This window comes from Uranotaenia lowii, chromosome 2 (assembly GCF_029784155.1).
Source record: "Uranotaenia lowii strain MFRU-FL chromosome 2, ASM2978415v1, whole genome shotgun sequence".
Classification (NCBI taxonomy): domain Eukaryota; kingdom Metazoa; phylum Arthropoda; class Insecta; order Diptera; family Culicidae; genus Uranotaenia; species Uranotaenia lowii.
The window spans coordinates 195,413,162-195,435,129 of record NC_073692.1 but is presented as its reverse complement, the minus strand read 5'-3'; the positions used below and the strand labels follow the sequence as shown (position 1 = coordinate 195,435,129).

Genomic DNA, 21,968 nt, shown 5'->3' with positions numbered 1-21,968 from the left:
CATTAAGTTTTTTCTACTTCCCTTCGTCTAGTTAGCTCACAAACATCCAGCAGTAGGTAAACGGAAATCCAGAATCCAATATCGCTATCTGCAATTGTAGAATGGCGCTCAGAAGGCGCGATGGCGCTGGGGCTTGGTGATGCAGTGTCGACTTCGATGCGATGGCGAAATGTTGCGCGCACAATGGATAGCGCGATGGCGTCACACAATACTATAGTCTATTGTCCAAGTTTACTTGAATTGTAAAATTCACTATCGATTGTCTAATTTCACTTTTCAACTATCCAAAAACGGCTTTTAATCCGGTTCGAAGGACCAATGTTTCGGTTCGTCCGAGATAATGAGAGCGGACTGTATTCTGTTGCTGTTGAACGACCGAAACTTAACACACTGGGGCACTTATTTTGTTTGCACTTTGTCCAGTGGCACTTATGGGTGAGCCTTTTGGTGTCCTATCGTGGGCAATGAAGGCTCCACGGAGTTGATACACTTTCGGATTAGCACGGGACCTTCGATTAAGTGAAAACTTGCACTTTCTACTTCAAAATGACTTTTTATTGTGGCAGTCAACCAAATGAGATATGTAAGAACGCGATGTGAACTCTGTGACGACTTGGACGGAATGACTTGGTTACATAATTATGCTCTCGCAGAGTATCAATCATCGACAAGTCTTCGGCAATAATCGGCCGAGAAATACGTCTTCTCAGAGAGAGAATTGAACTGACAGCATAGTTGTTGGGGTGGCTCTGACATTATGGCAACAATTATTATCGATCCAGAACAAGCAGTATGATTATCTGTGGACATTAAGTTTTTAGAATCCACTGAAATTGAAAAATGTTGCATGATGCCCTAGTTGATGGTATGCGACAAAAAAGAAATTCTCTGGCGAGAAGGCCATTTTCAAAATTGAAAAGCAAGCACCGAAAACAATGTAGGAACATCATTCTACACAACTGTATCAACAAATAATCGATTATGGGACTTATGCTACTGTGAAATTGAGCACTTTTTAGCCGTTCCACCTATATTTGGACAAAAAAATCATAGACTACGAAGTTTTTTTTTCAAAAACGCGTCATTAAACTTTGTTTTATTAAAGCCCTATTAAAAAACAAACACACAAAGGATCTCGGTCAAATTCATAAGGCTCTTGCACAGTACATACATCAGTATTAGTAAGTCATTGGGCAAACAAAAATTACTGTTTCATGCAATGTGAATACGTTTCAAAGCAAGAAAGTTATACATATTTATGATATTTTTCAAAACTATCAGAAAAAATTAAATGTACGGCACAGTTTTGAGATGGCAGACCATTTTTTACTTGTCTGTGGATTTGATATTTGAATTCGACAAAGAAGTTTTGAAAACATTAAGATTTTGTAAAGCATACGATCGTTTCTAGTGGAAGAGAACAAATATTGCTAAAGTTTCTCACCAATTTTTGTGACGATAGCTCTTAATTTCATCCAAACCCGACCCGAGTACGTCAATTATAGATCTGGGGAAACCGTTAAATGTGACTTGCAAAAGTAGATAGCATTATTTTTATTTTGTTTTCCATGATTCCGCCCTGTTATTCAATAAAATATTCGCATAATCGTTTAAGTTTGTTAGCAAATGATTCAAAATTTACTTAATGACTCTTTTTGAGCAAAACTTGCATACGTTTTTGGAGAAAAAAACAACTACATTTTAGTTGAATTAAGATTTTGCAGCATATAAAACCTCTGATGTGTGCCCAACAGACATTTAGTATATGTGTATAGCAGGAGCCTAGTTGAGAAACAACATTTAAAGATCTTGTCAATTAAATTTATTTATAATCAACTACAAAACTTAAGGTACCTTATGTTGCTGTCATCAATTTGGGATTATACCAGAGATGTTTAGTAATGATGTCCGGTGCTGTAATGGGACAGTCCATGATGGCTGCTGGTGGCGTGGACAACTGGGGCAATCTGGTGATGGGACAGCTGATGGTGGGCAACTGGAGCAACATGGGCAACATGCACTGGCTGAGCGATGACCTTGTGCACTGGCTGGGCGACCTTGACGTGGGTTGGTTCCCGACGAACGACGGCGTTGAATCCGGAATGGTGATCGGCATGATAGTCGACAACACGATGATGGCCATCGGAATCCAACAGGCTGTACTGTCCATGGACCTCATCTCCGTGGCGGGTTTCGTGCTGGCTCTTGATGTCCCCGGTGTGCTCATCGTGGACAGAGTACGCGAACTCGTAATTGGCCGGGGCGTGGTGCTCGACTTCCTTCACGATGGTGTGATGGGCTGGAGCGGCATGAATGGCAGCAACATGATGAACTGGGGCAGCGTGAACAGCAGCCACGTGGTGCACTGGAGCAGCGACCGAGTGATAAGATGGGGTGTGATGCTGCTGGACAGTCTGGTGCGATGAGGCGTATCCGTATTGTGGGATGACTCCGGCACTAACGGCAGCGACCAGCGTGGCCAAAAGGACGAACTGAAATTTAAGATTTTTGGTTAATTTGAGGTTTTTCTATATTGATTTATAAAAAATACAAACTTTGAAAGCCATATTGATGGATTCCGGAGAATAGTTGAGTAAGGACTGATACAATCCGAATGATACTGTTCAGAAAAATTGGTTCAATATTTATACCGAAGAAGTTCCTCCGGTAAAATATACAGAAGCTGCCCCCGGAAAAGCTTTCACTTTTTTCATGTTTACTTCAATCTAGCCAAACACAAGCCCCCAACAAGCCTCCCGAAAAAGTGGAAACCAAAACAAAATCAACGATCAAATTTCTCAGGGTTCTATTCTGGTTGATCCTGAAATTATTGGTCGTTTTCAGAGTTGCGCAAAACCGGTTCACGGCTCCCGAAATGTAGCTAGTGGATGCTGGCCGCAAAATTTCAATGCCAAAACAAGTGACGAACCCGAAACAAGATCAGATATCAATGGAACCTGACCTCCAAACATGCATGTTTTTTTCTCATCCGATGGTCTTCAAAAGAGGAAAAAGAACCACACCTTAATCAGAACATAACTTTTATTTACAACTTTTGCAACTGCAGGTCAGTAACTAATCGGGCATATGAAGGATGCGGAATAATTCGCACCCTGCTATTGATTTGATTGCGTCCCAATAAGATTTATTCTATCTTACCAGGTACTCGGCCAATCTATCTCACATATGCTCTGATCTATCACAGATGGGTTTGGGTTTTAGTTTTTAACATTTTTCCTCCGTAACTACTTAATTACACTAAACAAACACATGCCAATGATCGCTTAGGTCCTAGATTATACAAGAAAATACAAATCTTATAAAGCTTTCTCCTCTAAGGGTTTCTTAAAAGTAAATTTGTTTAGAATAGACTGGCCGGCTCATTTGCTCAGATATTTGGCAGCCCAATCGGGCCGTCCCTTGCCATCTCCACCGGCTCCTACGTATGTAAGGTTTCCTAAAATAAATTTAGAAAAAACATTATTAATATCTCTCGTTTGATTTAAAAACTTATGGTGAGAATACTAACCACTATCCGGAACCCATTGCTTCCTTTCAGGAACGTTTCGAGGCGCATCTTCCCAGGGAAACAGCTTAAAAGAGGCGTTTACGCCGTTAAACTCGTTGTTGGTCGATAAGCTGGAAGCACAAAATTTTGATGATAAGTTTTCATTGAATTTTTGTTGATTTTTTTTTTTTCATTTCCATCTTAAAAAAAACTTTCGTGTATGAACAGTTTAAACACAGTTTGAAAATATAAATCGTGAATTGAAATGTCCCAATTTGAAATAGATTGAGAGCTGACGAGTTGAGTTTGAAAAAGGGGAGAAAAATTTTCAATTGATAAATTTTGAGTAGAAAGGTGAACAACATATAGAACACTCTTCAGTTGTATTTTTTGGCAAATGAAAATCAATACCTAATTCCATGCATTATTTTTCTCAATAAAAACGCGGAAAATCCTTTGAAATGGGTTCAATATTTGCACCCAATCTCGGCTTGATCAAAAAAACCTATACAAATATATGAAATATATTAGGAACATTTATTGACATAAATTTCGAGCTTTTTGCATAAAGTTCTTATACTACTTATAAAAACCATTAGTTTACAATTCTAGATCTTGAATTCAGCAGTTAGATTTGATTTTTCTAGGTATGTTTTCCTAATGTTTATTTTTAATTTGTTTTGATGAAATAGATTTCAAATTTTATGGTATTAAAAATAGCCCTCACCTGTTGTTGGAAACAAACACCTGTTGACTTTTCCGGCGCGGAACGATGTTGGCGCTCGAGTGTGTCGGTTTGATGTTGTCCGAATTGTCGAAAATGTCGGTCATTCCGTTGTTGGCACCGTTCTTCATGCTACCCTTCGCGAAGGGAACCGTATTTGGGTACTTGGCCGTGGTAGAATCCTTCGCAAACGAAACCGTCCCGAAAAGGTCTTCAAGCTTGAACTCGTGGTTTGCTTTTTTTGTCGACTTTATCCGACTCCTGAAATGAGGAAGGAAGATTTCATTTGATTAGAACTGGTCTATGTATTTGTAGGTCCTAATTCTTTAAAACATTACTATTCACATAAAGACAAAATTATAAAAAAAAAATATTCCTTTTCCAATTCTGAAATTATTCATCTGTAACCAGAAGCTAGTCAATTGGCCACTTTAAATAATGTTTGACAAGTGCATTGTTTTTGATTCCTGAACTTCAAAATATCTGACCGAACTTGATAGATACAGATGGTTGAAGAAAGCTATAGGTATTTGCAGAGTTTTTTAAGTGTGGTGTATCTGTATCTCGTTTTGACCCAAACCGTGAAGAAGTTCAATATCTTCCCTCCTACACGAACCACATCTATGAAAATAAACTTTTCTTTTGTGAAAATTTCTGGAAAATTGATTGGACATTGCAAAAGATGACTATTTGCTCCCTATGTTTTAAGATGCCTTTTGGGTGACCTAGCATCAGTGTAAAATTTGAGATGATTTGGTTGATTTCTGAGTTTGCGCAACGCGTTTCAATTTAGTATGGAAATTTGTTGAGGGATGAATCATCCTTCGGGATGAAAATCCCGAGAAAAAGAAAAAAATGGAAATTTGTATGAAAGAAGAAATTTTTGCACATTAAATCATCTAGAAAGTCAAAATTGAGCAGGCATGTACCGGGTCAGCCAAAGCAGCCGCCCGCTTACGATATGCGGAGCTGGAAAAGGCAGTTAAACGAGCTTGTAGACGAGACAAGAGAGCCTGGACGAACTCCCTAGCCGAAGAGGGAGAAAGAGCCGCCGCCATTGGAGATATCTGATTATTATATGATATTTCTCGCCGCCTTAGTGGTGCAAGGACTAATGCAAGAATGCCGCTGAAAAACCGAGCAGGTCAGCTGCTGACAGATCGAACAGATCAGCTCAAGCGTTGGACTGAGCATTTTGATTAACTTTTCCGAGTTACAAATAGCAATGGCCAACAGAACCCGCAGTTCGAGGCGCCCACAGTAAGTCGCATTAATGGCGTCAACTCGGAAGCGCCCACGCTGGCTGAAAAAGAAGCGGCAATCAAGGACATGCAATCCAACAAAGCGCCTGGAATCGATTGCATTCCTGCTGAAATGCTCAAAGCCGACCCTGCCTTGTCAGCACAAATGTTGCACCGTCTATTCGCTGACATTTGGGATACTGCAACATTCCCGGCCGACTGGATGCAGGGTATCCTCGTAAAGGTCCCAAAGAAAGGAGACCTAACAGAGTGCGGTAACTGGCGTGGCATAACTTTGATCTGTACAACCCTTAAAGTACTCTGCAAAGTGATCCTGAACAGGATCCAGGAGAAAATCGACGCTACACTCCGACGGCAACAAGCTGGATTCCGATCCGGACGATCATGTGTGGACCACATCACAACGCTACGAATAATACTGGAACAAATCAACGAATTCCAGGACTCTCTTCTGCTGGTGTTCGTTGATTTCGAAAAAGCATTTGACCGACTGAACCACGAAAACATCTGGGCTGCTCTTAGACGACGAGGGGTCCCAAAGAAACTAGTCCATCTCATCGAAGCACAGTACGAGGCATTTTCGTGCAAGGTCTTGCACGACGGTGTCTTGTCCGAACCAATCCCGGTAACTGCTGGAGTGAGACAAGGATGTATTTTGTCACCGCTGCTTTTTCTCATCGTAATGGATGAGATCTTGACTGGATCGATTGACTGTAGACCAAACCGAGGATTGCCGTGGAATCCTTCAACCATGGAGCAACTGAACGATCTTGACCTGGCAGACGATATTGTTTTGCTCGCCCAAACACAACAAGACATGCAGAGCAAACTCGACGACCTCACCGAAAACGCTAAGGCAGCCGGTCTCAAAATCAATGTCGGAAAGACCAAGTCGATGGAAATCAACACAGAAAATCGTTCCAATTTCGTGGTAGCTGGACAACAGGTTGAGACAGTGGAGTGCTTCCAGTATCTTGGTAGCCAGATAACGCCTGATGGTGGTACCAGAAAAGACATCGAAACCCGGATCAGAAAGGCCCGATTTGCGTTTGCGAGTCTCCGAAACATCTGGCGGTCACGCCAGATCTCTCTACGAACTAAGATCCGAATCTTCAACTCAAACGTCAAATCCGTATTGCTGTACGGGTGTGAAACTGCAAGTTTTTGTGAATCGCTGCCTGCGGAACATCATCCGCGCTTGGTGGCCTGGCAACTAGATCTCAAACGTTGAACTTAATCGCCGGTGTCATCAAAAGGCGCTAGAAATCGAGATTCGGGAACGTAAATGGAGATGGATTGGGCACACGCTGCGAAGAGATGAAAACGAGATTTGCAGAGAGGCGCTTGACTGGAATCCAGATGGGCATCGAAGAAGAGGCAGGCCCAAAAGCTCGTGGCGGCGAAGTCTAGCCGCTGAAATCCGCACAGTTGACGAGAACCTTGGCTGGCAGCAAGTGAAGACGCTGGCTCCGGATCGCCAGCAGTGGAGATCTCTTATCTCAGCCATATGCGCCGGTCAATCGGCGCTGGACCCTTAGATAGATAGAAATCATCTAGAAAATTCAAATAAGCTTGCAAGTGGGTCTTTTATTTTTGGTTTTGACTGTTCTTAAGCTTCATTTTCCGCTTACATGACAAGCAGCTAAGCATTTCATAAAAAAAAAGTTTTAACCATTGCAAAATAAAGATTCTGAATCCATTGAAAAGTATTTAAAAATGGCAGATTTTGCTTGTTAGAGCTTTTAATAAATACATGAAATGTTTTTGCAAAGGTTATATAAATAAATAAATTTTCTGGAAACGCAAAGCAGCTTTTGGAGATTTTTTTATTTTCATCCTACGGTTATACAGCTTTCACATAAGCAGTCAAAAACGCGAAAATTAAAGAAAAAAACAAATTTAGAAAAATAAATGTATAACATCGGATATCTTTTCTGGGATACAAGTAAGGTTTGTGTGTAAGTAAGTGAACAAATTTGTACTGCAAGAATTAAGGAATAAAACAGTGAACACGCGTTTCGTAATCGATATCCGATAATTTGGACCCCCAATACAGTTTAAGATTCTGTACAAATGGGTTTTACATAATATTTTCTGTCGTAAGTATTCTTCTTGATGAAAAAAATTGAATCGTGTCCATTGGATCGAAATTTAAGCAAACACTAAAAGAACACTTCACATAAATTTTTGAAAAAAATTGGACTTTAAAAAATTTTAAGTACCATTTAGTGATTTCTGAAAATGCGTAGTTATAAAAAAAAACTATGGATACATATAACTCAGTGATGGCAACGTGATCGTTTTATATATCTAACATTTCATTTACAATGTGATAACTTCAGCCACAGAGAACAGACGTACAAACTAGCCCCTGAAACTTGTGTAAAATTTCCAACGACCCTTTTCAACCAATTTCTGTTTTTGGCTGGGCCACCAGATGTTTCCAAACTCACCCAAAAGAACTGTCGAAACCAAACAAAGAAAAAAAAAACAAAATTTTGGTCAGTTTTGAACAAGTCGTTTGAACTGGTTGGCATGTTTCAGAAATCGCTTTTTAAAGTTTCGTAATACTTTCGTCACGTTGCATAATACTTGTAGGAACCCGTTTTGGAATTTCTAGAATCAGTTCTGATGGGTAAAACTGATCGTCAAGAATGTTCCTAATTGGCTGGATATAGCCGATTCGTCTTCTGACGATAACCAGTAAAAAGTGTAAAAATTTATTCCAAACCTATTAGTTATTTTGACGTCCACAGTAATGCAAAAATAAAGAGAGTGAAATTCTGCCCAGTCAAAAGTAACTCTTCAAGCAATAAATTGAACCCGTCTATTTTAGAGCGCATTAGTTTAAATAATAATGAGTTCATTAACGATTACGCCTTTTCGAAAAATGGGCCCTTGAAAATTTGATCTGTAGACGCAATAGATGACACTGTTTCAAGTTAATTTTCAACGAATTTTTTGGATGTCACCATTTGAAATTTTACTATTTTGAAGATTTTTTGTTCGAGCTTGTACGTCTGTTCTCTGGATGGATTGAAATATCGTACCTAAATTAGTGATTTTTTGCTTGGAGTATGTCTACGATTACACTAGCTTCACTTTATAATCATATCGAGTTTACCAAATTTATTCTCATATCGAGACCTCTATTACAAAACTGAAGAGTATGACATTATTTCACATTGTTTCTGATATTTAATTGATATAGTGTAAATGGCAATATTAAATAAAATTAAATGTTTTTTTCATAACTGATTTAAGGATTTAAGGTTTTAAGGAGCCAAACACGATTTTTTTGTTTTACAACCGTTTGCTTAGCTCGAATTTACAGTTTGTTAAATATTTTTTTGGAATTCTTGGAGGTTCTAATAAACTAACCTCATTGGTTTCTTTTAAACAAGCCTTCCTTTACGGTGAAAAAAGGGTAATTAGCCTGTTAGGTTCATATAGATCTGCACTACTATTTTGGCTATATCTTCAAAACTACTGAACTGAATTTAATAAATTATACCATTTTGGAATCGTACGTCTCGGTGGTCAAGTGGTTAGCGTGGTAAGACGGTAATCGCTGGTCCACTGATGGCATGGGTTCGATTCCCATATCGGTACTGGGTGTTAAATGTTAATCTTAAGTTGTCCCCATCATTTGTTTAGTCTGTGAAGCCTAAATCGGTTAAGACGGTGTATGTCTTTTACATGTAAACTATTTATGACGGAAATAATTATAATGCTGTTGGTGTCTGAAAATTGAGCCGAAAGACAAAAGGTAAAAAAAATGATGGCAATTTTGAACAAAGGTCGTGACCATACCGGTTGAATTTATGAAATTTTTCTATGTCAGCTTAACTTTGGATGATTTAAAGGATCATTTAAAATTTAAAAAAAAAAACTTGCTTTTCGATGTTATATGTGATGAATAGAAATATGTATAAGAAAAAATTAAAACTAATTGATTTTCTTCTTGAAAACCGTTGTTTTTTTTTCACTGAATAATTAGGTTAAACTTACAAATGCGGGCTGATAAACTATTTTATCTATAAAAACATGAACACCAATGGAAATTAACTGATTTTTTTTTGTGATATTTATATCACTTTAATAATCACAAAAAAAAACTTACAACAAGAGATTTCAGAAATTTACTGAGCCGTATTTCAACATAAAATGAATCAAATGGTTTATTGAAATGTCGTATTTGATTTCTTATAAAATTTAAACAATAAATTTAACATTTCAAAGTAGTTGTGCTAAGGGTAACAAAAAGCTTGAAGTAAAAGTCGATATACGTCAGATTTGGTCCTCAATTGTGTTGAAATTCTATGATTTAATTCTAGAATTATCACTCTATCAGTCTCTTCATCACTATCGGTTGGAATTGAATGTAATTGGACCGAACGGCAATTTTTTTCTTCAGAATTCCTTGATCCTCATGAAAATAAAGCTTTAAAATCATTGAAAAAAATGTGTATGTACTTTTCAAATAACCAGCCGTGGTCTGTAAAACCATGTATTTTATTATTTCAATATGAGCTCCCATTCTGTCTGAATTCATATCAATCAAAAGCTTCAACGAAATGAGTTATGCAAAACATCTATTTTTTAAAGATTTTTTGGCTTCTACGTCAATGTCTGAAGACCACAAAAATAAAAACCCAAATTTTCATAAATCATTTCAAAGAAGACACTTGGACAATTTCATAATGGTATAGTTTATGAAAATTAGTTCAGTTTTTATTCAAAATAATAATCCAAGTCTATATGACCCTAACCGGCTAATTGTTCTTTTATTTGTTGGGTGACTCTGGTAACCCTATTCAAAAATCTAAAAATAGGAAATTGTAGAGCTTCTCATCTCAGGAAGAAATTCCTAGTATCTAGCTTTAACCGTCTTGAGATATCGCTTCGAGAAATTGCAGCTCGGATCTTATAGAGCCCTTCGCAAAGGGAGGTTAAATTAAACAAACATTATTGAGTTTATGTTCTCCAGTTTTTTTTTCTATCAATGTTACTGGACTTGTAGATTTCAATTATTTTAAACATTCCCCTGCGTTTTAATCTACAAACCTTATAGTTCTAGGTAAAAAAACACTTTGTTTCGATGGCTTACAACTGAACGACCTTGACCTGGCAGACGATATTGTTTTGCTCGCCCAAACACAACAAGACATGCAGAGCAAACTCGACGACCTCACCGAAAGCTCCAAGACAGCAGGTCTCAAAATCAATATCGGAAAGACCAAGTCGATGGAAATCAATACAGAAAATCGTTACGCCTGATGGTGGTACCAAGAAGGACATCGAAACCCGGATCAGAAAAGCCCGATTTGCGTTTGCGAGTCTCCGAAACATCTGGCGGTCACGCCAGATCTCTCTACGAACTAAAATCCGAATCTTCAACTCAAGCGTCAAATCCGTATTGCTGTACAGGTGTGAAACTTGGTGCACATATGCGGTGACGAAGCGAAAACTGCAAGTTTTTGTGAATCGCTGCCTGCGGAACATCATCCGCGCTTGGTGGCCTGGCAACTGGATCTCAAACGTTGAACTTCATCGCCGGTGTCATCAAAAGGCGCTAGAAATCGAGATTCGGAAATGTAAGTGGAGATGGATTGGGCACACGCTGCGAAGAGATGAAAACGAGATTTGCAGAGAGGCGCTTGACTGGAATCCAGATGGGCCTCGAAGAAGAGGCAGGCCCAAAAGCTCGTGGCGGCGAAGTCTAGCCGCTGAAATCCGCACAGTTTACGAGAACCTTGGCTGGCAGCAAGTGAAGACGCTGGCTCCGGATCGCCAGCAGTGGAGATCTTTTATCTCAGCCCTATGCGCCGGTCAATCGGCGCTGGACCCTTTTTTTTTTTTTTTTTTTTACAAGATGGAAATTTGACTTCAAACCATAACAGCCGGGTGTTTGCTGCCGTGTGTGGGTTCGTCCCACTAAAACCACCTTGGGCTTCGTGTGCCAGATGTGCCCCTTGGTTTCACCCTATGATACTACATCAAGGGGTAGGCTGTGCTCATGCACTTTTACATCTCACCCTTTTCCTCTTTCTCAATTTTTCCTCAATTTCTCCTTGATCATCGTTCTGCTTTATCCTTTTTCCTCCTTCTCCTTTTCCTCTATCGTCAACTTCAGACTGGTACGGAAGACCCCGAAACGTGTGCCGGTTAGGTAACGCTTTCATAATAACTCACGCCCGTCACAGCATCCACTATCCCGGGGACCTCGAAACGTGTGCCGGTTAGGTAATGCTTTCAAAGTAACTCGCGCCCGTCACAGCAACCACTTCCGCAGGATTTCTAACCACCAAGGCATGGCCGATTGAGAAACTACCAAGCTAGAATCTCGACACGACCACCCCGAATGGTATCTCCGCTTCCTTTTGCTGCAGGAAAGATCGTAGCTGAGTACGTGAGACCTTTTAAGTCCCACCACACGTATGAGTCCAGATTAGGGTTATACCGCGCCCTAAGATCGCGTTGCTTTTGAATTGAAGTGTCATACGAGGCCCAAGACCTTTCATTAGCTTGTCAAATTTGGTTGACTCCGTTCATTCATCTTTCCTGATCCTTATCAGATCGCGCACGATTTGCGAGATTTCGTCGACTATAGCACGCCATGACTGTTCGTCGCGACACATTTCACTCACTATGTTTTCAGCGTTCAAATTTTGAAGTTGTTGACGCCTTGAATTGAACCTGGGGCAGACAAAGATAGCATGTTCTGCCGATTCCTCCGTCTCTACGCATTCCGGGCAATAAGGCGAGCTGATAAGCTTAAACCGATGAAGGTATTGCTTAAAGCACCCATGACCCGAAAGGAACTGCGTCAGGTAGAAGTTGACCTCTCCATACTTCCGATTTACCCAGTCTGAAAGTCTCGGGATTAGCCTATGCGTCCATCTTGCGTTGTTCGATGCGTCCCATTGCTCCTGCCACTTGAGCATTGACGCTGCTCGTTGAATATTACGCACTCCTCTAACAGCTCTTGCTTTGTAACATTCCATATCCTCCGCCAGAGTTATGTCGATGGGAACCATGCCCGCGATGACAAAGGCTGCATCTGCTGATATGGTCCTGTACGCACAGGAAACTCGCATGGCTATCAACCGATGTGTGCTCCGTAATTTGGATCTGTTGCGCTCTACCTCTATCGCGGAGCTCCAGGCCGCTCCTCCGTATCGTAGTTTCGACAGTGCTACGCTCGCAAGGAGACGTCTCTTGCTACTCTTTGGACCATGGCAGTTCGGCATAATCCAGGCCAATGAATCTATGACTTTCGATGCACTTTCGCAACAGTATTTGACATGCGCACCAAAACTTAAGCGATGATCGACCATTACTCCAAGGTATTTCAGCTGCTGTTTCGAAGATGTCGTGTGCCCTCCAACAGTAATCTCCATGTGCGGCACAACTCTTTTATTGGTCACGAGCAGAACTTCAGTTTTATGGTGAGCTATCTGAAGCTTAACTCCCTCCATCCAGATGCCAACCCTTTCTACGGACACCGTTGCAAGGTCTTCTACCTCCTCGATTGTTTCGCCGGTAATCATGAGCACGATATCGTCAGCAAATCCGACTATCTGCACGCCTGCTGGTAGTTTCAGCGTTAACACCTCATTATACATGGCATTCCAAAGCACAGGTCCGAGTATGGAACCCTGTGGAACACCCGCTGTTAGGGCAGTAGATCGTATCCCAGTTTCGGTTTCGTACGTCAGGATTCGATTTTCGAAGAAGCTTCCTATTATCCTGCAGAGAGTATTGGGAACAAGCATCCTGTGAAGCGCTTTGGCAATCGCTTCCCAGCTGGCATTGTTGAAGGCATTCTTAACGTCGATCGTCACAATGGCGCAGTGACGAACACCTGTTCGCTTCTTTTTATATGCGCGCTTCGCGTACTCTGTCACCATACGGATGGCGTCCACCGTAGATCTCCCTTTCCGAAAACCGAACTGTCTGTCCGACAGTCCACTTCCGCCTTCTGTGTAGATAATAAGTCTGTTTAATATTATCCTCTCCAGTAGCTTACCAAGGGTGCCCAGCAGACAAATGGGTCTATATGATGATGGATGCCCTGGCGGTTTCCCGGGTTTCGGTAGTAGCACCAACTTCGCCGTTTTCCACGAATTGGGAAAAGATCCCTCGTCGAGACACTTTTGTAGCACCACTCTGAAGGTATCCGGAATGGTCTGTACCGCCACCTTCAGCACTGTATTTGGGATTCCGTCCGGACCAGGGGCCTTATTCACCGCAAGTTTCTTAGCGATAGCCACGAGTTCTTCGTTCGTTACTGGCTCGATGTCGTGGGCACCCGCGTCGTACGGGGTAAGTGGCCACTGCGTCGGGCCATGCTGCGGGAAAAGATGTGCAACGATCTCTCTCAGTTTTTCCGGACACTTTTCGGTCGGCGACCTTGGGCCACCGAATCTCGCCAGTGCAACTCTATAGGCTTGGCCCCATGGGTTATCATCTACGCTCTGGCATAACGCTCTGTAGCAGTTTTCTTTGCTTGTTTTAATAGCTCGCTTAAGTGCCACTCTGGCTGCTCGGTAAACGGCACCTCTCGTTTCTCTGTCGGCTTCATTTCTCGCCCGTTGAGCTCGTCGTCTCGCTTTTAGACAGCTAGTACGAAGCTCAGCTATTTCTGAAGTCCACCAGTAAGCCGGTCGTCGCCACCACTTCGGTGTATTTCTTCTGGGCATGGTCATGTCGCACACCGCTACCATCATTTTCGTCAGCTGCTCAGCATTATGGACCTGGGATGAGTCCTGCATGTATACAGCTTCGGTGCACACTTCCTTGTCGAACACTTTAGTCTTCCATCTCCGCTCGTGCACTGGCAGCTGCCTTACTGCCACCGGATTTCGGTTTCCTACGCTATAGCGTATCGCCTGGTGATCGCTGTGGGTATAATCGTCACACACTCTCCAATTCATATCAGTTTTTAATGATGGACTCGCGAAGGTGATATCGATCACTGACGTTCTGTCTGGTAATCCATGCTTGCGATAGGTGCTGATGGATCCAGTGTTGCACAGCTCAACTTCCAGTCTTGCGAAGAACTCTAGTAGACTGTGGCCCCTAGGGTTGTTGCACCTACTACCCCAGTTTACCGCCCAGGCGTTGAAGTCTCCTCCTATTACAACAGGGGCCTTTCCTGCCAGTTCGTGAGTGAGTTCATCCAACATTGTGTTGAACTCCCCGATCGTCCATCTTGGTGGAGCGTAGCAGCTACAGAAAAAGATGCCGTTAATTTTGGCAATCACGAATCCGTCCCGAGAATCTACCACTATCTCCTGGATAGGAAAACGTCCCGTGGCGTAGACAGCAGCTGAGCCAGACCTGTCCGCTGCCCAATTACCGTTTCCAGACGGGATTCTGTATGGTTCTGATAAAAGCGCCACATCACACTTCTTTTCGCCTACCGTTTGCTCCAGCAGTAGCTGTGCAATCTCGCTATGGTTGAGGTTTAGCTGGATTATTTCCAGTTTTACTGGCTTGCCTTTGCCTTTATATATACCGGACATTCCAAGCCACCAGTTTCGTGGACATTTCCATCCTCCTGCTTGCATAGCATACATTTCGGCTGTTTTTTGCATTCTCGAGAGAAGTGTCCCTCTTCACCGCATCTTCGACAGCATCGTGACCGGTCGGGTCCGTTGCAGCTTCGGGATAGATGACCGAAATCCCAGCAGTTGAAGCAGCGTTGCATCTGCTTCGGTATCCTGGGTGCGGTTCTAAAATGCCCTATTGACCACCCTACTCTTACACTTCCTACCGTCAGTAGCGTGTTGGCCGCTGTTGGTGAGAGGCGAATCGTTGCAATCTGCATTCCACCGTACGCCTTTCTTAATTTTATAGCTACCGATTCGTTGCTCATGCCAGGTATGCTGGAGAGAGCTTTCTCGAGCTCCTCTGCAGTGGTAAACTCATCAAGGTCCTTACATTCAATGGACGCGATCTGTGATAGCGCTCGGACAGTCGCTTCATCGCCTAGGGTGCTTTCGACAAGCTCCTTGAAGTCGGCGCTTTTTACCGCCGGGTCTTTTTTTAGCTCGAAGAGCAGTTCGCCTTTTTGGGTGCGTCTTGTTTTGGTGACGCTCTCGCCAAGAGCAGATAACTTTGGCTCTGCGCGTAACTTTCGGAACAAGTCCGCATACGTTGTGCCTTCTTTCGCTTCCACGATAAGCGCATCACCTCTGGACATCACCCGTTGAGGTTTGGGTTTTGGGGGTGGTTCTGGCTTCATAACGACCTTTCTTTTTACGTTCTCCTTCCTATTGCGAACCATTCGCCAGCCTCCAGCACTGCTTTCACCGTCGGCATCCTCATAGTCCGTGCCCCTCCTTTTTTTGGAGGAATCGTTCACGACGGGGGAGTCGCGGTCTCTTTTTGCGGTTTTTCTTGGCTTGGACTCCTTCGAAAGTCCTTGAGAAGCAACCAATTTTGCTTCCTCCAGGTCCTTCTCTGCAGCCTCGGCCTTCCGCACCAACTCCGTTCGTTCCTTGACGGCACTCTGCAGGAGCACCATCAATTTCGGCACCCAGGTCTTGATGTGCGTGTGCACGTTGTTGGTGCTTCGCACAAACTCCTGCATCTTGTCGACCATGTCGGCTGCCTCCAAAAGGCCACACTTTTTGATGCCCCTTGGTGCACCTCTTCCTGCGATTGGGACCTGCTCCTCTTGCTGGGAACTGCTGAGGTTTTCAGTGGACCCATCCGCGACCGGGCTTCTTCCCGCTTCCTTGGCAACCTCCCTGCCAATCTCCTTTCCTAGCTCCTTTACTACTTTGCTCAGTAGAGGAGACCTAAGGAGTCCTCTCTTAGCAAAGACCTCCGTCTGAGTTCTTCTGCTTTCTCCTCCTTCGTCCGAGCTAACATCAGTTGTCTCGACGTTCTTTCTGTTTTTTGTGTTGTTGTTTATGTTCATGTTTAGTCCCACGAGTAGCTAGGGAAATATACGGTCCACTGCGCCAGTGCCCTGCTTTAGCGCAGCAAGGACTTCATTACTGTGGGGTGCGTCCTGGTGCCCCACAGGCTACCGTTTGCGACTGACACATTTTCGACCCGCCAGCCTTCCACCTCATCAGCACGGTCTTTCGCATAGAGGCGTTTTCACGCCCCCATGAGCGGCACACTTTGGGTAATCTTGGGTCGTTGTATCCAATAGGTTCCGTTAGAAAAGTCCGAGTTCGTTGCGTATGTCTTCATCCGTAGGGGGGTTTCGTCGATTCCGTTTGCATAGTCCATTTCCGTAGCATGTGTCTTTATAAGAGGGGTTTCTATCAGTTCCGTTTGCATAATCCATTTCCGTTGCATATGTTATCGTTGGAAGAGGGGATGGTTCCGATTTGTTCCGGGTGCATAATCCGAGTTCGTTGCGTAGGTCAGGGGGGAGTTTTGCTGCATATAGTCGCCTCTTACGACATGGGTCAGCGACCCCGGGGTAGTATTCTAATGCCGCTACCCCACAGCCGATGCCGCTACCCCACAGCCGGCGCTGGACCCTTAGGTAGGTAGGTAGTTCGATGGCTTACAACGTTTTGAATGTATAATGAAACCTTTAGTCCAAGGACGTCCTTTAAATGTAATAAATCCTAACCATCTTTTAAGAACAGAAAATAATAAACTGGAACTCTTTATCACTCACAATAAATCTGGTTTAGTTCGAGAATTTTGTTATGAAAGGTTATGATTTTTCATGAATATTTATCAAAACCAATGTTTGCAAAAAAAATAATTGAGTAATAAACAAAATGAGGTAAACGAAAAACCAGAAAAAGCCATTCAAATGATATGCACAGAAGGTCAGCTCTCTATTATTCTCTTTTGTGTCTGGGTCGTAAAATCACAATATCGACTTTGTTAAAACAAATTTGTTGACTTGCAGTAACTATTCAATGGCGACTTCTATGATCCTCGTCATAAGCAGTTATTTCAAATGCCATCCATTCAATGAATAATTTCATTGGAAAACTACCCCACATAGTTTAATCATTATATCCTAACCTTCTTCGTTGCGGTTAACTTACCCCAGAATGTCCTCCAAATCATCCTCGAAGCTGCTCCCCTTCGTCTGATCCCAGCTTCGACTGAAATGACTCTGTAGGCCCCGATTGAGCGATGCAATTTTGGCCTTACTCATTTTGATGTCCTCATCCGTCTTGCGCGTCACCAGGGCCGGCTGCTTGGAGAAAGCATTGTACACCTTGGAGTCGTTGAGAAAGCTGTCGTTGAACAAATTGCCACCCCCATTTCCCTGATCACCTTTGGCATTTCCGTTCTGTTTATGAAGAAAGAAGCCACTGTTCAGATAGCCAGAATCATCACTATCGACCGGTCGTTGCTGTTGAAGCAATTTGCTCGTATTCCGCGTCACAAAAATGTCGTTTACTTTTTCCTTCCGCATCCCGTTGCCGTACACGATTTCCGTGGGCTTTTCTTCAATTTTCACTACGGCCGGTTTCATGATTGAGTAGCTCATCACCGAGCTGCCATTATCATTAACCGTCCCACTATCACTTTGATCACCAATCGATTTCGTGATACTGTTGTTACGATTCAGTCGACCTTGGTGGTGATTGCCCACCTGATTTCCCCCATTCAACCCTACCAAATTGTAGCTGTGGAGCATTTCATTCAGAACGCTGTAGTTTATTCCACTCTGATATTTACCATTGCTTCGTGCACTATCACTTAATTTCCCATTATCTAACGAGGCACGCTTCTCAATCACGCCCGGTGCATTCTGGGAAAGTCTCGATAAACTTAGCATCGAGTTGATTTCATTCAAATCACTGTTGCTGATCGATTTATAGATACTACCACTATTGTTCGACACGGACACACTATTTCCGTTTGCAGGATTTACACTAAAGCGGTTATTGATCCCGCCATTTTCCAGCTGTCCAACGTCCACAATCGATATTCGCGCACTCGGAACCCCGTTATTATTCAAGCCGTTTGCAATACTGACTCCTCCGATACCCGGATGGCCTCCAATTTGTGGCAGCTGATGTCCGTTTAATCCATTCACCACCACACCGGCCGATGTTCGTTGTTTCATCGCACCGAAGTAGGGATACTTGAGGGACTGTTGGGCGGTAGGTCGCTTTTCCGGATCCCACAGGAGAAAGTCCTCCAGTAGCTGGAGGGCCTGTTGACCCGCTCTGGTTACCAGCGATTCCAGCGGGATTTTTGGACACTCTGGGAACCGGAACTGGATCGTCGAAGCTAGCTTGTGTCCATCGGGCCAGTCGTCCTTGGGAAGAAAAAAGAAAATTATATGATAAATTCAGTGTTATAATCCTTTGAAGCTGTCTGACTGAGGTTTCAGAAGTCTTTTTACACGTTGTTGAAAACTTAAAAACTAACATGTATGATATACCATGTGATAAAAAGAACTTAGATATTTCATTGTTATTCGAATATACCATCAAAATTTTATGGTTTCTCTATTCAATTATAAAACGAATAGAATTACTGCTTCAATTTTGAATTTTCAAGCATAATTTGTCATTGACGTGATAAATCACTTTTTAAAGCTCTTAAATAATTTGTTGCATTTTGAATTTCAACAAATCTGAAAACTTATTTGAAAAAAGTGGAAACCCCTGACTTATACTATAAACATCCATCAAAGCCTCCTGCTGCAACTCTCAGAAAGTTTCGAAGAACTTTGTAAGGACTGTTTATTTTCGATATGTTTCGAACTCCTGAGAAAATAAAAATAATCTGAAGGATCGAAAGTCATGTAGTCATGTGTTTAAGCTTTAAAAAATACAGTATCTGCTATCAAATAAATCATATCAATATAATGAAATTAACGAGTAAAGGGTGATACGGTAAAAATTTGGTCAATATCAACTTGACGTATTCCTTTCAATTTTGTATTTAAAAAACCTGAACACTCTCATTTTGAAGGTGTGTGTGTGTGTGTGTGTGTGTTAGAATGTTGCTCCTATTTTGATTTTGGAATTCACTCTTCAGTTGTCAAAATGCCGTCCAAGAAAGAAGAGCAGCGTATCAAAATTTTGCTCGCGCATCGCGCAAATCCGAGCTACTCGCACGCAAAACTGGCAAAATCGCTAAAAGTTGCCAAATCAACCGTTACAAATGTAATTAAAGTGTTTGGGGAACGTTTGTCGACAGCCAGGAAGTCTGGATCGGGGGGAATTCGAAAACCGAAAGCCGCTGAGACGACAAAGAGAGTTGCCGGTAGTTTCAAGCGAAACCCTAACCTATCTCTCCGAGATGCCGCAAATAAGCTGGGTGTATCGTCTACAACCGTGCATCGAGCCAAAAAACGAGCCGGACTCTCGACTTACAAGAAGGTTATTTTTTTATTTTTTTTTTCATTTATTTACATAGTATTCCGTCTCACGACATAACTTGACGAACATAATTCCAAAAATTCGCTCGGTTCATAGCAACCGTTCTCCAATTACAAGAATGTAGTGACTCCAAATCGCGATGATAAACAAAATACGACGGAAAAGGGCGATCTCGGAGGCTGTACACGACGATGCTGACGAAGTTTGACTGTGTGGTAATGGACGACGAAACCTACGTCAAAGCCGATAACAAGCAGCTTACGGGACAGGAGTTTTATACGGCAAAAGGAAGGGGAAAGGTAGCAGATTTTTTCAAGTACATGAAACTGTCAAAGTTCGCGAAGAAATATCTGGTTTGACAAGCCATCTGTACCTGTGGCTTGAAAAGCATTTTCATAGCTTCCGGGACTGTCAACCAAGAAATTTACGTAAAAGAATGTTTGAATAAAGTCTGCTGCCTTTCCTGAAGAAACACGATTGTTCCGGACTGTTTTGGCCAAATTTGGCATCTTGGAATTACGGTAAAAAGGCCATGGAGTGGTACGCCGCCAACAACGTGCAGGTGGTTCCCAAGGACAAGAACCCTCCCAACACGCCAGAGCTACGCCCAATTGAGAAATACTGAGCTATTGTCAAGCGGAACCTAAAGAAGACCAAAAAACTGCTAAGGACGAGCAGCAGTTCAAGGCAAACTGGCTTTCGGCGGCGAAGAAGGTGGACAAGGTGGCTGTACAAAATCTGATGGCAGGGGTTAAGCGTAAGGACCGGCAATTCAGATATGGAAATTTTAAAAGCGGAAGCCTAACTGAATATTTTTCCTGAGTTTTATACTAATTTAACTTGAAAAAGAAATCTAATTTATTTTTTTTAATAAACGATTTCCCCGATTTACACGCGTTATCCCTTGACCAAATTTTGACCGTATCACCCTTTACAGTTTTAATATTTTCATTAGGAAGATTGTTGATTTCTGTATGTAATATTTACATCAAGATCAGCCTATGATTTTAACATTACATACACACAAAATCATCCTCAGCTTGAGTCAGGCCCGTGCGAAGAACGTGTCCATTTATGGAGGGTGGGGGTGTGTAAGGAATGTAGAAAAAATAATTTTTGCTAGAATAATAGCAATACCAAAAAATACCCACAAAACGATTTCAAAAACTATTTTCGTAATAATAAATTTTACTGATTCGATTGAAAATAAATCAGAATCAAAGTTTTAAATCGATGGTTTTATGGTAAGTCATTAATAAACAATTCTATATAAATGATGTTTATTATTCTGAACTAGAAATTGGCTACAGACACTAATTCCATTAGAATGGTAAAATGTCTTTAATAAAAAATAAAAATAATAATAATAGAAATTGACTGGAAAATAAATTTAAAGCTTGTTTACAAATTTTAAGTCAATATTTCCAAAGCCTCAGAAAAAATAATACGAATTGAAATTTCTAATAAAACCCTAATTTAAAGCTTCGGACATAAGAGTCAGTGCACAATATGCATTCTATTATAATTATAAAAATAATTATAAAATATAACAGTAGATTTTAAAAAAAAAGTTAAATATGTGTTCTAAAACAAGTTTCAGATCAAATCAGTAGTTTACCATGATTATAAACTCAAGAAATTATGAATAACAGAGAAATTATAAAATGTAGATCAGGGATGAGCAACCCGAGGCCCTCCAGACCCTTTTGTGAGACTCGCGAAGCTTTTTTCCAATTTTTATGCCTTAACTTTTTCCTACAATGCATTGTAATGGATTGTTAAGAAAATGTTTATGACTTGATCACCCCACAATCATTCAGATTGTTTTTTTTTTGCATTTTACGCATTTATTATGTTCTGTTCGAGGCATAAATGCAATATTGTTTATTGGCATAATGTAATATTGGATTTTTTTTATTCAGGATAAATTTTTCCTAATTATTCAACTCCTCCCACTTTGAAAAGCAAAATCCAATTAAGTGAGTCGGAAGAGCAGCCTAAAATCAGAAGCCACACATGATCAAAGGAATTTTGAAATTCGTTAGTGAAGTCATTTTAAAATAAATGTTTTTATCCAATTCGGTAAAAGGCTTGTCCTGTTAGCATTTAAATACTCCCAAAAAAAACAAGTGTAATAT

General features: G+C 41.6%; 2 protein-coding genes across 5 annotated transcripts in view; both read right to left on the bottom strand.

Annotated features, from left to right (window-relative positions):
* Positions 1 to 1,799: 1,799 nt before the first annotated feature.
* On the bottom strand, positions 1,800 to 2,695 carry LOC129746715 (cuticle protein 8-like). The gene is made up of 2 exons (XM_055740567.1): positions 2,556 to 2,695; positions 1,800 to 2,492 (listed from the first exon to the last, which is right to left on the bottom strand). Exons 1-2 carry the CDS (start codon positions 2,565 to 2,567, stop codon positions 1,896 to 1,898), a joined length of 609 nt encoding a protein of 202 aa, XP_055596542.1. The 5' UTR covers positions 2,568 to 2,695; the 3' UTR covers positions 1,800 to 1,895.
* Positions 2,696 to 3,055: 360 nt separating this feature from the next.
* The window catches only part of LOC129746622 (probable serine/threonine-protein kinase DDB_G0268078), a 59,754-nt gene continuing 40,841 nt past the window's right edge, over positions 3,056 to 21,968 (bottom strand). For 3 of the 4 annotated variants that reach the window (XM_055740391.1, XM_055740392.1, XM_055740390.1), the window contains 4 exons: positions 17,530 to 18,758; positions 4,236 to 4,493; positions 3,530 to 3,639; positions 3,056 to 3,457 (listed from right to left, as the gene is read on the bottom strand). In XM_055740391.1, the coding sequence (XP_055596366.1) occupies positions 3,381 to 3,457; positions 3,530 to 3,639; positions 4,236 to 4,493; positions 17,530 to 18,758 (1,674 nt within the window). In that variant the 3' untranslated portion in view covers positions 3,056 to 3,380. Of the gene's footprint in view, positions 3,458 to 3,529; positions 3,640 to 3,916; positions 4,014 to 4,235; positions 4,494 to 17,529; positions 18,759 to 21,968 lie in introns of those variants that run through there. The other variant, XM_055740393.1, reaches the window with a different exon arrangement.